This window comes from Danio aesculapii, chromosome 4 (genome assembly GCF_903798145.1).
Source record: "Danio aesculapii chromosome 4, fDanAes4.1, whole genome shotgun sequence".
In the NCBI taxonomy this organism is placed as follows: domain Eukaryota; kingdom Metazoa; phylum Chordata; class Actinopteri; order Cypriniformes; family Danionidae; genus Danio; species Danio aesculapii.
The window spans coordinates 33,006,655-33,025,725 of NC_079438.1; the positions used below are offsets into that span (position 1 = coordinate 33,006,655).

General features: G+C 34.3%; 2 protein-coding genes across 2 annotated transcripts in view; both read left to right on the top strand.

Moving 5' to 3' along the window:
- The first annotated feature begins 1,150 nt into the window (after positions 1-1,150).
- On the top strand, positions 1,151-6,453 carry ndufa12 (NADH:ubiquinone oxidoreductase subunit A12). The gene is made up of 4 exons (XM_056455510.1): positions 1,151-1,274; positions 3,492-3,574; positions 3,675-3,762; positions 6,197-6,453. Exons 1-4 carry the CDS (start codon positions 1,186-1,188, stop codon positions 6,375-6,377), a joined length of 441 nt encoding a protein of 146 aa, XP_056311485.1. The 5' UTR covers positions 1,151-1,185; the 3' UTR covers positions 6,378-6,453.
- A 6,503-nt stretch (positions 6,454-12,956) lies between these two features.
- The window catches only part of LOC130223513 (golgin subfamily A member 6-like protein 24), a 17,244-nt gene continuing 11,129 nt past the window's right edge, over positions 12,957-19,071 (top strand). The window contains exon 1 of the mRNA XM_056456355.1: positions 12,957-13,285. The gene's annotated coding sequence lies outside the window, so the exon portion shown is untranslated. The remainder of the gene's footprint in view (positions 13,286-19,071) is intronic.

Here is a 19,071-nt window from a genome sequence, read left to right on the forward strand (position 1 = left end):
GTTCAGGTTCTATTTTTTTCCATCTCTAGGAAATGTTGTTCTATTTATTTTCTTATATATTTCATTGGCTAATTATTACCTTGAGAGTGCAACTGATCATTTAGTAATCACTGATGAATAGAAAAGTCTTTTGGACAAACAAGGAATTTTCTGATTATTTCTTTCAGAATCTTGTGAACTCTGTAAAGTTTAAATATGCAGTTCAAGTCAGAATTATTAGCCCCCCTGAATTATTAGCCCTGTTTATTTTTTCCCCAATTTCAGTTTAACGGAGAAATGATTTTTTCAACACATTTCTAAACATAATAGTTTTAATAACTTATTTCTAAATTTTATTAACTAATTAATAAAAATTTCTTTGCCATGATGACAGTAAATAATATTTTACTAGATATTTTTCAAGACACTTCTATACAGATTAAAGTGACAATTGGTTAACTAGGCAGGTTAGGGTAATTAGCCAAGTTATTGTATAACGATAGTTTGTTCTGTAGACTATCAAAAATATATAGCTTAAAGGGACTAATAATTTAACCTTGAAAGTTTTTAAAAAATTAAAAACTGCTTTTATTCTAGCCGAAATAAAACAAATAAGACTCTCCAGAAGAAAAAATATTATCAGACATACTGTGACTAGAAAAGCAGCTGTCAAAACCAATAATGACGCTGAATCTAGCCATGATTTAAACCAGAGATGCCCAAAGTGCCCGCGGGCCAAAGTTGGCCCATTGTCACCTTTGATTTGGCCCACCATCCCATCTGAGAGGAGAAGGGAGGTTGGGATGGACGAACGCCATTTGATCTAATTTGACGTAACTTTTTTTAATTTGTTTTATTGCTAAGCGACAAAAAAAGCAAACTGAAATGAAATGGTTTAATTGTCGTAAATGAATCGGATTTTTTTTCAAGGAATAGACCCAGCCGAGACTTTCTTGCGACCTTCTTGCTGTGAGGCGACAGCACTACCTACTGCGCCACCGCGTCACCCAAAGCCATAAACAATGTATTGTAAAAATGTATTTTACAGAAAGTGTATATTTTTTCTAAACTGGATTTTCAGGGTCACTATTAACCTGCACTTTAAATCTCTCTAAACATTTTGGCGGAACGCAGCGCTCATGATCGTGTGACCGGAGGAACGGTGAAGTTGCGCGACAGTCCGTCAGTGTTTAGAGTCCGTCAGCGATGGCGGGGTACGCGACTTTAATGCGGAGGTTCGTCGGTGAATTTACCGGTCACGGCGGTGTAAAAGGCTTCCTGGTGCAGTTGTTCAGGTGGGTCACTCATATGTAAACTTCAATTTAATCTGACATGTCAAACAACGCGTGTAAAGCTGTTAGACACTAAACTCAAGCAATGACCTTTCTGATAGTTACTGTACACATGAGTACAAAACGCTGAAGATATGTCTCTTTATCTGAGGGATTATTTGTATTCCTCATTAATATTGCTTTGGATATAAAGGTGTAAACAAACAAAATGACAAATTACGGTGAAACATTATATTTAATGACTTGAGATATATACTTAGCAAAAAGCAAGAGGCCTCAATAGTATTATTTAAAATTTGAAATAAGCAGCTAAATTTAAATTAACTAAATAACGTTATTAAAGGTTTTGTATTAAGTAACATTTGCTCAATCATACAATTGTATTGTCATGTAAAGCTTTTTTTGTGTTTGCATACAATAATAATGTGACGTTTATTTGTTTTTAGCAACACAAAATTAATGTTTAAACTTCAGAAGAGTTCCTTTTTTGCTGGAACCTTCAGCCATAATATATGAAAACGTTTGTTATTCCGACAAATTGTAGTTTTCTGATAAACACACACTCACTAAATGACAATATTTTTATTTGAAATTTTTAATAAAAAGTTATATCTGAATATCGACTTTGTTTACAAACATAATTCAAATCTTTCATACACAATCCAGTAAACCGGGAATTTTTAAGAAACCTGGTAACAATTCATGATACAAGACACAGTTCGTTATAGTTACTGTGTTTACTAACATGAATAAGTAAGGAACAATACATTTATTAAAGTATTTACTCATGTTTGTTAACATTAGTTAATACAAATACACTTGTTCATTGTTAGTTTATGTTAACTTATGGTGCATTGACCAATGTTAACAAGCACAGGCACAATTTAATTGGTTTGGATTTTGAATGCATCAGTACATGCTGAATTATAATTATTAAATGTTGTACAAGCATTGCTTGTTGTTTGTTGATGTTAGTTAATACATTAGCTAACATTAACTGCATAGTCCATATTGTAAAGTATAACTAATTCTCTCTATATACATTAATGCACACACTCATTACTGTTTATTCCATGGTCTATTGAAATTCTTGATTGTGTGCAATAAAATCGTGTAATGCACAGGTAGTTCTAGACAGATTGATCACAGTATTGACCTTCTTCTACAATGCGGAAATGCACTCGTTTTTGCGATTGTTTTAGGACTTCCGATTCAGTTTCCTATGGGAGAAATGACTAGAAATAATAAATGGCAGAAAACGGTCAAACTACTTGCTCTACAAACAAGTGTTTGCATGACTATACATAATAAATAGAATAATATAATACGAAAAGATCAGTTTGCAACGTAAAGCAGCATTACGAGCTGTTTTTAACCTCTAAAAATGAATGGACGTAAGGTGAATAAGGTGAATACATTTCATATTTTCTTACCCAAAATAACAACTAGGCATGGGACGATAACCGTTTTCAAGGTATACCGCGGTTTGGAAAAGTCAAGGTTTACAACCAACAAAATTGTCTGTAATATCGTTCCTAAGGTATGTGTAAGATTTTTTATTTACCTTTTTCTTTTTTTTTTTTTAAGAAATCTGTTTTTTTAAACTAAAGAAGACATAGAAGTCAGTGATTCATTTAAATGATTTACTGCTCCAAAATATTATAAATACAATTTTAAATCTTTCCAAAAAAAAAAAGTTTTTTTACCCAGACATTTAAAAAGAATATATGTTAGAGCAGTAATCACAATACTGTGGTACTGTGAAACCGTGATTTTTATTTATCCAAGGTTATCATATCATCAAAATCTTTTACCGGCCCATGCCTAATAATAACCTGCACACACACACACACACACACACACACACACTGAAATAATGTATTTGTTTAGTACTAAATTAAAATTCATTATTTATTATATTGAATGCTTTTTTTCTTTCAGTATTATGCTGTGCTACACTTGTAGAACTTGTTTGAATTTAAATGCCTTGTCTTTCTTAAAGATGTTAGGTGCTCAAACTCTTATTTTATTGGATATAACAGTTTAATGAAACAGTTTTGTTTAAATTCATCAGGAATTATTGACTAAATTTAATTAGAAATTGATATAATATTACTCTTCAAAAGGGACATTGAATGCTGTATAATATTATATTGTGAAATTATATAAACCTGTATTTTTTAGTTTTTTTTTTTTTTAACAATTTGTAACCTTTTTCAGGGTTCAAGAAACCAAAACAGGAGCTTTGATCGGTACTGACAAATATGGCAATAAATACTATGAGGACAACAGATTCTTCTTTGGTATGAGTTTACTGATGGATGCTGTCTGTGTGTGCACAGATTCACAGTGTTTTAGATTTGTGTGCGTTTTATTCATTTCTTTTTGTTAATTGTCTTTCAGGCCGTCACCGATGGGTGATTTACACCACCGAGATGAATGGCAAGAATACTTTTTGGGATGTTGATGGCAGCATGGTCCCTGCTGAATGGTAATTTTCAGATAAATCCATTCTTAAGGGCTCATCCCTGTGACCCTCCAGAGTAAGAGATTAGAAGGATCAGGGATGAAGCTTATAGGAGATCAAAAATGTCTTCTCTGAAATGGATTTCTGCTTTATCTTGCCATTTATGCCAGTTGTGTCCCAAATTAAATGTGCAGACAGAATTGTATGAGCAAATTGTCCATCAGTTTATTCATATTTATACTATGGGGCTGTTAAATGCTTGATTCCAATTGGCCAATGAACATTCTAAAGTGTGTAATTATTTTCAGATAACTCATAGCTAATGTACTTCCAACCATGTTTTGACCACATAACACCTCCATATCCCTACTTTCAGTTATTTTTCAGCCTACAACTGTAAAAAACAAACAGATGGATTTGGATGAGATGCATAAGAAACAAGTCTTATGCACAGGAGTAGATTGAACACAAAAACCTGACAAATGTCTGAAATACAACATCTAATTATAGTGTCTAGCTGCGATGTTGATGTATGTAACATTCTATTCTGAGTTGTTTATATTCTCAGACTTAGAATCATGCCTTTTTGTGGCAATAAATAATATTAATGTCTAAACATAGCACCTAAATAAATCTGTGGAAGTCTGGTGGTTCAGCAGTCACACGGTTTAAGTCAGACCATTTACAATCTTATGTCTCTGAATTGAATGCAATATTATAAAGGTGTGTAAATTAATCTTAATTCTATTTCTTTGCACTATATTAGTTTCTTACCAATTTAGATTTAGTTGCTTCCTGTCTTTTCTTTTGTTTCTTTCTAGCTGTTATATGCAGCATTTGCTTTTAAAATTTCACAATAGTTTACAGAGCTCTTTACTGGGACATAGTCTTGCCTTAAACAGTTGTTCTTGTAGAGAAAAAATGAGCACGGGAGTGCCATGTGTCGACACTAACCACTATGTCATAGGTGCCGACAATTTGCAGAGGAAACTGAGGAAAGCAACAGGAAAAACTAACTTAACCCTGAATGTTGGTCATTAAAATCATAAAAGCTAAATCAGCATTGGAAAGTGGCAGTTATATTGTACAATTTGTAATTCATTGACTTTTTATAAACAGAAGAAGAGTGATTAAAAACAGCATTGTTTTTTATTTAGTACAAATGTGAACAGAACCAGAATTGTTTAGGATTTTAAAGGTGACATGAAATGATGAAATTTTTACTTTTCTTGTGTTTAGTTAGGTTTGTGCTGTCTCTGCCAGCTCAGACAAGTTTAAAAGAAAACATGCAGTTAGTTTTATTTATAAACTGAGTCTATTTATTTGCCATAACTGGCCCCTTTTGAATTTCATGTTGATATATATAGTTGAAGTCAGAATTATTAGACCCCCTTTGATTTATTTCTTTTTTCTTTTCTAAATATTTCTTAAATGATGTTTAACAGAACAAGGAAATTTTCACGGTATGTCTGATAATATTTTTTCTTCTGAAGAAAGTCTTATTTGTTTTATTTCGGCTAGAATAAAAGCAGTTTTTAATTTTTATGAGCCATTTTAAGGTCAAAATTATTAGCCCCTTTAAGCTATTTTTTTCCGACTGTCTACAGAACAAACCATCGTTATACAATAACTTGCCAAATTACCCTAACCTGCCTAGTTAACCTAATTAACCCAGTTAAGCCTTTAAATTTCACTTTAAGCTGTATAGAAGTGTCTTGATAAATATCTAGTAAAATATTATTTACTATCATCATTGCAAAGATCAAATAAATCAGTTATTAGAAATGAGTTATGAAAACTATTATGTTTAGAAATTTATAGAAAAAAAATCTCTCAGATTAACAGAGATTGGGGAAAAAATAAACAGGGAGCCATTAATTCAGGGGGGCTAATAATTCTGACTTCAAGTGTACCTATCCACTTTAGTTGGCTGGTCCACTCCATAGACCAGGTAGTTAGATAGTGAAGCGGTCAACAACAATGACATGTTCATAGGTGCCCTTACACAGAATACCAGCTTTAGAAAAGGCAACAGTAAAATTGATTTGTTTTATATATGAAGACTGAATGGGGGAAAACTTGACCTCGGGCAAACCTGGGCTTGTATCAAAATTTAATTTAAAGAATGTTGTTGTACCTACAAATTGTCTGAAAGATGTAATAATGTCATTCTTGATGCAGCCTCAGAGAGGAGAAGGTGAGCAGCAGCTCATTAGCATTTAAAGAGACACAAAGCGAAATGGCTCACTGTGTGGTGGAGGTGTTTTTGACAGGGTAAAAATGGCATTTTTTTACATATCGTTAAGAAATTTAACCAAAGTAAGGTATACACTTTTCATTAAAATTTTAAAAGAATCAACTTGTGTAAAATGAACATCTGATGTCACCTTTAAGATGCTAAGAGATTTTATGTACAATAAAATCTCTTCCTCTTTCTCTCATTCAATGTGTTCCTCAGGCACCGCTGGCTGCACTGTATGACAGACGATCCTCCCACCACTCACCCTCCAGAGCCCAAGAAGTTCCTGGCCAAGGTTCATCAGATCAATCTAAGCGGGACACTTGACTGCTATGTACCCTTTTCAACCACTCGCAAGAAGATCCATGAGTGGGTCCCTCCTAAGGTCAGCCAGAAATAAACAAGTGTCCAGGTTGGCTGTTTGGAACATTGTCTAAATTGTAACTTTATAATCATAAATAAAATAAATATCTTTGTCTCTGTGTGACCCAAAATTCATTGTTCATGTTCCGATTTTGAAATCTGAGCAGTATGTAGATATATGTTTGGGAAACCAAGCCCTGCTAGAAGAGCTTTTATGCTCTGCATGGCTGCATCTATGCGCTCAAAAATACAGTAATATTGTGAAATGCTATTTCAGGTTTTAAATTACATTTAATGTGTTTAGTTAAAATTGATTTAAATTATGTGCTTGTGTCAGCAAAGCTGGATTTCCAGCATTAAAGACATCTCTTCGCAACTACTTTCTACATTTGTCTATGAAAGTGGCATACAAGTTATCTGTTAAGTGGGTCGAGAAATAGTTAATAGCCAGTTGGCTGATGACACCACTGTTTTTTTAAAAGCTGCTTCCCAAAGTCCTAGTTATTGATATAATTAAACTTCTTTCTAAAGCATCAGACCTTAAGTTAAACTTAAACAAATGTGAACCAATGTCAATTAAAGAGTGTGCAGCTCCCACTGTCTACAATCTCCCAGTTCTCAATATCATATCAATATCAATATCCCAAGTCTGAAGTAACGTATTTAGGCATTGTGATTACTAAAAACCAAGAAAGGAGATCTTCTCTGAACTTTGATCCGGTGTCAAAAAAAATTATATTATCCTACTCTTTATATTATTTTCAAAAATTATATTATCCTACTCTTTATATTATGCTACCAACACTGTATTTGAATGGTTCTGAGGTTGAGGTTATGGATTAGGTTGGTTAGGGTAAAACGATAGTAAAACAATGGTAAAACCATAGTAAAACCATTGTTTTACTATGGTTTTACTATGGTTTTACCATTGTTTTACCATCGTTTTACTATCGTTTTACTATGGTTTTACTGCAGTTTAGCTATAGTAAAAGCATAAAAAAACCATAGTTGAACTACAGTTCACTATAGTAAATTGATAATAAAACGATGGTAAAACAATGGTAAAACGATAGTAAAACAATGGTAAAACGATAGTAATACAATGGTAAAACGATAGTAAAACAATGTTAAAACGATAGTAAAACCATTGTTTTACCATCGTTTTACCATTGTTTTATCGTTTTACCATTGTGTTACTATCGTTTTACCATTGTTTTACCATCGTTTTACTATGGTTTTACTGCAGTTTAGCTATAGTAAAAGCATACTAAAATCATAGTTAAACTAAAGCTCACTATAGTAAACTATAGTAAATTGATAATAAAACTATAGTAAAACAATAGTAAAACCATGGTAAAACGATTGTAAAACCCTGGTAAAACGATTGTAAAACCATAGTAAAACGATAGTAAAACGATAGTAAATCAATGGTAAAACAATGGTAAAACGATAGTAACACGATAGTAAACAATGGTATAACGATAGTACAACAATGGTAAAACGATAGTTAAAACAATGGTAAAACAATGGTTTTACTATCGTTTTACCATTGTTGTACTATCGTTATACCATTGTTTTACTATAGTGTTACTATCGTTTTAACCATTGTTTTAACTATCGTTTTATCATGTTTTACCAACGTTTACTATCGTTTTATTATCAATTTACCATAGTGAACTGTAGTTTAACTATGGTTTTAGTATGCTTTTACTATAGCTAAACTGTAGTAAAACCATAGTAAAACGATAGTAAAACCATAGTAAAACGATTGTAAAACCATAGTAAAACGATAAAACGATAGTAAAACCATGGTAAAAACGATTGTAATACCATTGTTTTACCATTGTTTTACAATCGTTTTACCGTTGTTTTACTATCGTGCTACTATCGTTTACGTTGTTTTACCATCGTTTTACTATCGTTTTACTATGGTTTTACTGCAGTTCAGCTATAGTAAAAGCATACTAAAACCATAGTTAAACTACAGTTCACTATAGTAAATTGATAATAAAACGATAGTAAAACGATGGTAATGGTTTTACTATCGTTTTACCATTTGTTTTACCATTATTTTACTATCGTTTTACCATTGTTTCACTATCGTGTTACTAATCGTTTGGGCCGTTTTAACGATATTTAATCATCATGATCTATTGCGTCTCAAGTTAGTTGGTTAGTTTATAAGCTGGACTACTCCATGATGTTTTAATTTAAAATCATTTATTTTACGTATTCGAAGCTATACTCCCGGTATTTATTGCTAGTAATATTTAGTCATTTGACAGTACATGTCAGTGGATATCAAATTTATTGTGACATGCGTATCTGTGGTACCGTATATTATTGCATCGTGGTGGTTCCTTTGTTGGCTACAAAATGGACTTCTCTAATGTTTGTTAATTCATTAATTTATTTTATTATTTAATTTATTTATTTTCATTTTAAGGTACTTTTAATAATTTGCTTTATAAAGTTATAATAAAATGCATGTTGTAAATACATAACATATATGCAGATAATAGATGTCATTTGCCTAATAATTTTTAAATATTCAAGCAAAAAGAAACATTAATATCACATTAATGTGCTTATAACGTGCTTATACTGACACCCACCGGCACATGTCACAAGATCACTGACATTAGTTGCATGTGCCACTGACATTAGTGGCATGTGCCACTGACACTAGTGGCATTTAGGCCTACTGACATTAATGGCATTTAGGACTACTGACATTAGTGGCATGTATTGACATTAGTGGCATGTAGGCCTACTGACATTAGTGGCATGTATTGACATTAGTGGCATGATATCAGTGGCATGTACTGACATTAGTGGCATGTACTGACATGGCATTTAGGCCTACTGACATTAGTGGCATGCATTGACATTAGTGGCATGCACTGACATTAGTGGCATGTAGCTGCAGTGACATCAACACAGCTTAGTGATGCTTATAATCAAATCATTACAATGCTGTCAAACATTTGATTTATTGCATCGTGAGTTTGTTTATAAGATAGTCTTCTCTTGGTCTCTCAAGTAACACTTTACAATAAGGCTGTATTATTTAACCTTAGGTATGCATTAGTTTACATGAATTAACAATGAGCAACACGTCTGTTAAGTAAACTTAACTAAACTAATAAAAAGTTAATGCAGTTACGTTATTGGTGAACAATAACTTCATTCATCATTACATAATCTTTAACATTTTTTATGCTTAATATCTGAAGTAAAAATAAAAATGCAGGCTTAAGTGTTAACCAGTTCAATATGTATTTACATTTTTAAAAGTAAACTATATACATGCTCTCCACTGACATGTATTGTATCAATGAAGATCTAAAGTGTCACTACAAATAAATTTAAAAATCATGTAGACCTACATGGCATTAATGTCAGTAAGCCTAAAGGCCATTAATGTCGGTGGCACATGCCACTAATGTCAGTGATCTTGTGACATGTGCCAGTAAGTGTCAGTATAAGCACGTTATAAGCACATTAATGTGATATTAATGTTTCTTTTTGCTTTAATATTTAAAAATGATTAGGCAAATGACACCTATTATCGGCATATATGTTATGTTTTTACAACATGCATTTTATTATAACTTTATAAAGCATATTATTTAAAGTACCTTAAAATAAAAAAAAATAATTAAATAATAAAATAAATTAATGAATTTACAAACATAGAGAAGTCCATTTTGTAGGTAACAAAGGAACCGCCACGATGCAATATTATATGGCACAACAGATAAGCATGTCACAATAAATTTGATATCCACTGACATGTACTGTCAAATGACTAAATATTACTAGCAATAAATACCGGAAGTATAGCTACAAATACGTAAAATAAATGCTTTTAAATTAAAACACCATGGAGTAGTCCAGCATATAAACTAACTTGCGACGCAATAAATCATGTTAAAAGTCGCGTAATGATTAAATATCGTTTTGCGCGTGTTGATTAGTGTCATTAAGCTTCGCCGGGTGTCGATGTCACGTCAGATGTGTCACTTCATGTTAAAACTGCTGCTGGAGAGCCGGATGATTTTTCTTTCGACAGGTGAGTAAATATGGTCAGATCAGTGGTTGACCAGTAGAGGACGCTACATGATACGGTATTTGCTCGTAATGAAAACAAACACCAGCGCACTGTAACAGCTGCTTCCTATTAACAAATTTGGGGCCTTCAACAGGGTGAGTTTTGGACATTTCGATACAATACTATTAAGATTAGCACACTTTATTTTTCAAATTTTCTAATGCTCATATGTTTAACATTAAGTTCTTAAAATAAGAACCATGGTTGTGTTTTCAATTATAGTGTTTGAACTTGCAATGTTTTGTACATACTTTGTTAACCTTGGTATCTACTAGTATTTTAACAAATACTGTCTCTCTACCATTGTATCACCATAGCATATTATGATAACACTCTCTTCTCCAAGTGGACACTCTGAAAGCCACAATTTGTATTTCCTATTTCACACAAATAGTGTCTGCTGATAAAGGCAAGCAACTGTTTGAACTCTGAGAACTCATGTTTCACAAGAAAAATATTAGCAATTTGTCAGCAGAGGACGTCAATGTCTGCAGCTTTAGTCTAATTAAAAGGTCAAAGTTGTTTGTTACTCATTTGTGTAAAGCTAACAGACAGACTTTGTTTTCTAGACCTCTCTATCTCACACACACAAATTCACTGCAAAATGGATTGAGGTAATGAATTATGGATATGAACATTAGCATGGTGTCATTTCACACCACCAAGTGGTTTAAATTTTCTTATCCCCATGGATAAGCGCCTGTTAGTGTATTGTATAGGGTGTATTCATATGTTAGGCCTCTTGTTTACTTAGAAACCAACAAGAACACTTGGTCCACCATACATTACCCTGACGACCACCCAGAACATACACAATATAAAATACCCTGGCATTATCTGAGCACAAAAGCACTTAGCAACTACTAAGGACACTCAAACAAATGCATAGAAATATCCAGAAAACTACTCAAAACATCCAGGTGACCATGTTACTCTGATTTTACAAAGCACTGTAATACCAAGAAGAACATACATTTCCATGGTATCCACACATAACATCTTAACACCTTGACAACTATTCATAACAACTGGAACAACCCCAAAGTAACAACCTAGTAACATGAAGGAAGAAATATCACATAAATTGACGTAAAACACTGTAACCTCCAAGCAACTACTCATGATATCCAAACAACTTCACATTAGTGCAGAACGAATAACCCTTCTTATAAAGGCTAAACAATCAAGAAAGTTTGACCTGATTGGTAGAAACCAACCAGGACACTTGATCCACCATATATTCACCTGAAATTAAACAAGCTGACCTTAGCAACTCCCTGGTAACATTCAGGCAATCATATTGTATTCTTTCATTGACTTAAAACACCTTAATACCCTTGCAAGTTTTTATGACAATTATTTTGATACCCATAAACCATCGATAAGACACAGGTGGCCATATATTACCCTGACCACACCCTAAACGACCTAGAACACTCAAGCTGCAGTCACACAAGCCTTTTTTTCCCATAGACTTCCATTGATATGCACGTGAATGCATCAGACCGGAAAAGCAAGTTCGGACATTAAGTTTTGCAGTTCACTGCGTTGCAAAGTTCAAGCTTGGTGAACTCTGACCTGCGAAATCGCATCACTTGACTACGTGAGACCTTTAGAGGATCAAAACATGACCTCTCTTGACACAAATTTTAAATATGGACCAATCGGTGTTTTTTTTTAAATGTCTAGTCATCTTGTTTAATCCCACTCTTTTTCACAGCCCCATACGACAGAATTTCACAAGCTTAAATTCTAGTGTGACCGCAGCTTTAGTCAGACATATATTATCCTGGTATCCACCCCAAACCCCTAACAACACCATGAAAAGTAAGGGATAATGTATATCTAGCTGTTTGTTCTCACAGAATAAAGCCCATCTTGCTGTTTGAGACTAAAAAAGGGCTTTATATTGTGAAAACAACCGCCTTGATGTAGATAAGCTTAAAATTAGAATACGAACATACTCAGTCAAGAGGATTCTAAGTACATAGACGAGCCTGTCTTATTAGTTTCAGTGGTTGTTATTTGGGAATAACATGTGGAATGTTGTGATTGACCAATCAGAATTAAGCGTTACAGAACATCAGTAGTTACACATAACACCTGTGCAACTCCAAAGTAACACTATAAAGCTGCAAAATTATAAAGCTTTAAAGCTGCAAATGTAAAATTCTAAAGTTTTAAAAATATGATGGGCCAGTTCTTGTTTTAGGCTTCCCAGTGGGCACCTTGATATCAAAACAACATTAAAAAATGTCAGAAATGCAAACTGATTTGATGTGAGGTGACTACCTTGAAGTCAAAATGACATCAAATGGACATCTAACATTGGTATCAAACATGTCAAAAATTGATTACATTTCTGTCCTGTCATCATCTGTGTAAATCTATGTTAGATGTCAATTTGATGCTATTTTGACATCAGTTTCAGATGAATAGTTTTATTTTATTTATGTATAATTTTATATTGTAATTTGTTTGTGTCATTATTTTGGTGGTCAAACAGTCATCTATGCGTGGATGTCAAGGTTTTGACATCAAACATCAAAGTGCCCACTGGGTTATAAGTTCAACAGTCTTGTCATGGTAGCCTGTATAAATTGGCCTTGTTCCAGAACATAATATTTCTGCCATATTTTGAATCTTAGTGTAATGTTGGATTGTGTTATGAGAGATTCCATATGTCCTTATTTGAGGCACCTAATGTGGTAAATTTAGCTTTGGCCCAGATAGTCGTTAACAGCCCATCTCTATTTTTTCTGCTCTGAAGGGCGTAAGGAGAGGAAGACAAAGCACGTAGGATGGAGCTGAGGCTTTATCAACAGGAAGAGGTACAAAACAAATAGCTTTTCCAATCTGACCGCTCCCTGTCTAAAGATAACTGATGGACAATACACACTCAACAGTCTGTTAGATTACATTTGAAAGATATTAAGGTTATATATTTCAGTGTCTATGGTATATATTTATTATGACTATTTGTCATCAGTGTTTTCTATGTACAAAATAACATTTTTGATTTTAAATGTGAAGTGTACACACAGTTCCCAGAGGCCCAATTGCTTAAACTCAGTGACAGGATGTGCAAAGAACACAGCGTCAAGTTTGTTTTGTCATTTGTTTAGATTGTATGCAGTTTTGTGCTGTTAGTACAAGCTATCTGATGAATCTGTGCCGTCACAGAAAATAATCGAGACTCATTTCTTATCTTGTGTATAGTTCACATTTGCATACCATAAAATGGCATACACAAACAATGTGTCATTGTACCATTCCAAACCTGTATACCTATATACACTTTTTCATGAGTTATAATAAATTAAATATCGGATTTCCAAAATATTATTCTGTTTTTGTATAGAACACAATTCGCTTCTGAAAATGCATGATTGACATCTTTGTATTTCTTGTAAGGCATCTGGCGTGTTTGGTATCCAATAATTTTGTTGGTATATTCTTCAATCTGAATTAATCCACAGATGAGAGAAATGCAGAGATGTGTAGGTGTTGTAGGTCTTCAATCATTTTAAATGGGTCTTAATTTTCCTATGTCCATGTAAAGCTATACCCAATTGGGCCAGCACCCATCTAATCATTAACAATATATTTCAATAAATGTTTTAAGAAACGTTTGTTTATTAACTCTATTTACTTATTAATTTGGTTTAATTATCTTCCTTACAATAACACTTATTTTTAATGTTTTTTTTTACGGTTTTAACTTGGCCATTAAAAACATCTTTAGTCTTGTGTAAGTCTGAAATTTCAGTCATTATGGTCTTAAAAAGGTCTTAAAAAGTCTTAAAGGGCACCTATGGTGAGAAATCTACTTTACAGGCTGTTTGGACAGAAATGTGTGTAAGTATAGTGTATAAACTGTCATATTGGGGTAAAATAAACACACCCAGTCCTTTTTTTTCAAATGTAACAACATAAAAACGGTGGACCAATTGGAGCGGTTTTCAGATCGACCGCACCTTTATGTAGGAGTGCGGTCCCCGCGCCCACCAATATTGATTGACAGCTGCGTGCATTAACATGTCTGGTAGTCACGTGTATAATCATATCAACAAGACAGGATGAGCGCAAAGCAACCGGGAATAAAAGGTCTGTTTAGTTCGCTAGGTTCATCAATCATCATCAAACGTGATCAAGAGTAAGTTTTACAAGTTTAAAATGTTTTAAAACAGAGCATGTGTGTATGAATTACAGCGATTCACTTCAGATTCACTTAATCAGCAGAGCCACGTGTCAGAACAATTATGAAAGAAGATGCTTCAATCCTGGTTTGTGGACGTTAAATCAGGTTTATTTTGTACATTAACATAACATATCCATACAGCAGTGGATATTACCAGTATCATGTCACATATGCGTGCAAAACGAGTGCAAAGCTTAACGCGCTGTCTCTGTGTGTGTGTGTGTGTGTGTGTGTGTGTGTGTGTGTGTGTCTGCGCTAGGTGTGTGTGTGTATGTCTGCGCTATGTGTGTGTGCGTGTGTGTGTCTACGCTGTGTGTGTGCGTGTGTGTGTATGTGTGTGTGTATGTGTCTGCGCTATGTGTGTGTGTCCTCACTGTGTGTGTGCGTGAACTTTGTAATGACATTGTGTGTGACTCATTGTTGCAACAAAAAATGCAAAAAATGCATCAAATACTGATTGTTAAAGTTCTTACTGTAGGATTTCTCACAAACGTTAAGTGAGATGTGCTTCCTGAGGCAGCCGAGGGCAGCGATTGCTGACTGGCAAGTGGGAACAGTGGGCGGGGAGGACTAGCCTTAAAGACCCAGTACAAAAAAATAGCAACAACTTTTTCCCAGCTATAATATAGACACTTCAAACAGCTATAATAAATAATTTGATGGGTGTTTTGAGCTGAAACTTTACAGACACATTCTAGGGACACAAAAGACTAATATTAAATATAAAAAAGGGGTAACCTATGTGCTCTTTAAATTTGACTTGATAAAACCTTTAGAAACCCTGATGAAGGGCTGCTTCACAAAGTGCACATAAATCATATTGGATATGTTGCCATGTCCACCAATTATAAGCAGTTTAGGGATCTTGTTAAGGTTGTTGTCAGGACTCTGTGACTTCCCTGTCATGTTTAGTGATCCATGTGCTTATGTTTATTTACGTGACTCTTTTGTTTGCTCTTCCCACCATTATTATTGTTTATTAATTTCAGGCGTGGGTGTCACGGTGGCTCAATGGTTAGTACTGTTACCTTACAGCAGAAAGGTTGCTGGTTCGAGTCCCGGCAAGGCCAGTTGGCATCTCTGTGTGAAGTTTGCATGCTCTTTCTGCATTCGTGTGGGTTTTCCCCCAGGTGCTCAGGTTTCCCCACAGTCCAAAGACATTCGCTAAAGGTTAGTTGGAGAAATTAAGTTGGCCATAGTGGATGAATGCAGGTGTGAATGTGGCAGTGTATGGGTGTTTCCCAGTACTGGGTTGCGGCTGGAAGGGCATCCGCTGCAAAAAAAAAATGCCGGAATAGTTGCGGTTCAATTCTGATGTGGTGACCCCTGGTAAATAAGGCAGTAAGCCGAAGGAGAATGAATGAATGAGTTTAGTTAAGTTCCTAGTTTCCCTGTCCAGAGTCTATCATCAATCCCATGTGTCTGCGCCCCTGTATTCTTTGTTCCTGTATTCTGAAGGTTGTATGTTAAACATTTTATATGTTTTTTTCTGTGAGTCCTATATGTATGTATAAGCAGCTTGGATAGTTGTTAAGTGTATTAGAGTGGCCAGATTCTTGTACCAATATTTTACGTTTTTGTATTTCTTTATGGACTTGTTTATGTATTAATTTATGGACTTTTATGTACTAAATGGCTATTGGTTTTTGTTATAGCAAGGTCTGGCAACACTAAGTTGTGCCACCAGCTATGTTTTCACCTATTTTTATGCACACTTTGTAATGTCGCATATTAAAAATTCTTAAACTAAATGCCAAGATGCAAGGAAACACATCTACCCAATAGATTCCAGCATGCGCATCAAAAAAGTGATGTGCTTTTGTTTTAACAGATCATGTGATAACAAAAATGGGCATGATGGGACATCATTAATGGACAACCCAGCCAACTGACCAAACTGAAAAAAACATCTGAAATGTTGTTTTGGTCATTCTAAAATCCCTCAGCCATCAAAGTGGTTTGTTATTATACCTCAAAACTGTACAGCACATCTCCAAAAGCCACCATGCATTCATTGCCTTTCATCTTCAGAGGTGCAAGTACTTTATTGTAGGAATAAAAAGGCCAAAAGTGGCTTTTCCTTTTCTGTTTTGAAATTTTTGCCACCATTCATTCATTCATTCATTCATTTTCTTTTTGGCTTAGTCCCTTTATTAATCTGGGGTCGCCACAGCGGAATGAAACACCAACTCATCCAGTACATATTTTACGCAGTGGATGCCCTTCCAGCCGCAATCCATCACTGGGAAACATCCATACACACTCACTCACACTCATACACTACGGACAATTTAGCCTTCCCAATTCACCTGTACCGCATGTCTTTGGACTGTAGGGAAACCAGAGCACCCGGAGGAAACCCACATGAACGCAGGGAGAACATGCAAACTCCACACAGAAACGCCAAATGACCCAGCTGAGGCTCGAACCAGCGACCGCACTACCTACTGCGCCATTGCGTCACCGTTTTAAGCCACCATTTAATCAGAAATTTTGATCTCTTTAACTAATTTAACGGAAACTTTACTTGCAAATGTTTCATGTGATATTCCAGTTTTGTGTATACAAAACCAAATTCACATCTTTGCATGAAAACATACTATAGCTTGAGTTTATTTAATTTATTTCTTATTGTATAGTTGGTTCTTAATGAGTGCAAATAGAAGATAGACACATATGTGATGTGTGGTAAAATATATCACGAACAACATAATGCTCAAATCATTTTCGTACATACTGTGGAGAAAGAGCAGTTGCCACATTATACCTGCATTGTTCCGGAGTTGATTTCAGATTAAGCACCAAAAGGTTAACCGACAACCGAATGTTGCAGCAGTGTGTGCATTCCTTATATGTCATGGTCAAGCAAGGTAATAACAATGAGAGAGCAAGAGCAAGCCAAAAACATAAGCCAACTAAACTATGCAGAAGAAACAGAACAAGGCTCGGGTGAGACTCAATGAAATAATGAGTAACCATGGTAACAAAAGAGGAGCAGAAACATAGGGAACAAAGAAAATAACCAAACACAGAAAATAGAGGTGAAACGAACTGAGGCATTACACAACAACATTTTCAACTGAAAACAGAAGGGTTTATGCGTTTTAGACCTGCATTTACCACCCAACACCAATTTGACAGCCTGATACTGTTTTAATTTTGGTGTAAACTACCTTTTGTGATTTTTATGAAAAATATGAAGTTGTTTGTATCAGGGCTGCACAAATTATTGTTTCTGCATTGAAATCACAATGTGCACATCCGCATAAGTCACTTCGCAAGATATGCAATGTTGAGTCTGAATTATAATTGACCAGGGGTCCATTCTTCGAACCTCGCTTTAATGATCTAAAATGATTTGACAGATCCCGGATCTTTTAATATTGATAACTGATCTCTGGCTAATTTGGTTCTTCAAAGAAGTTCACGATTTAGATTAAAATGTTTTGGATGAACTGATCTGGGATTGCTGCGTGTGTTGTGAAGTACAGATCTATCGATCCACGAAATCATGATGAGCAATGCAACAATTGGCTGACGGCAGTGTAATGACATCATCTGATAAATATTCAATTGTCCATGTGAGTGAAATTACATAAAATCCAAAGCAAACGGTTTGTTTAATATGATACGCAGTATTATCTTTCCACCTTTTGACCTTTATATGCCCAATTAACCTAGTTAACCCTTTAAATGGCACTTTAAGCTTAATACTAGTATCTTGAAAAATATCTAGTCAAATATTATTTACTATCATAATGGCAAAGATAAGAAATCAAATATTAGAAATGAGTTATTAAAACTATTCTGTTTAGAAATGTGTTGAATAAAATATTATTTCCGCTTCCTTTTATTATTAGGTGCACATTGTCTGCATGTAGGGAGGTTTTGTATTTGTGCAGATTTGTACACAAAAACAACACTTCAAGTGATTTAAAATGTAGCAAACTATAGAAATATGTGAATATGCAGAACACGATTGACTAAGCTAGTGAACTGACAACCAAATTTAGCTGCTGTGTGTATCTGGCCAATGATGCTTGATTGGTGGATCTATTTTTAGCATTATGAAATGCTACTGTAGGGCTAGAAATTATGCACACTTCATTATGAAATGATACAAAAAAAAATATCTTAAAGCACATGGAATGACTTGAATTGTTTATTTGTTATCTTTAAATTTATTTAATTTATTAGAATCTTTTAATTCTAGAACCCTGTATTCCATTGTTTTCAAGATAAAGAGCAATGAAATAAAACTAAAGATCTGATATATCACATGTAACCTTTCCTCAATAACTCTAATATACCCAATTCAACATCACACACAGTCTCTAGCGGAGATTTTACTTGAAGTCTTGCTGTCACATTATTAATCATTCATCTTCCTGACTACCATTCATAAGTGAATTATTG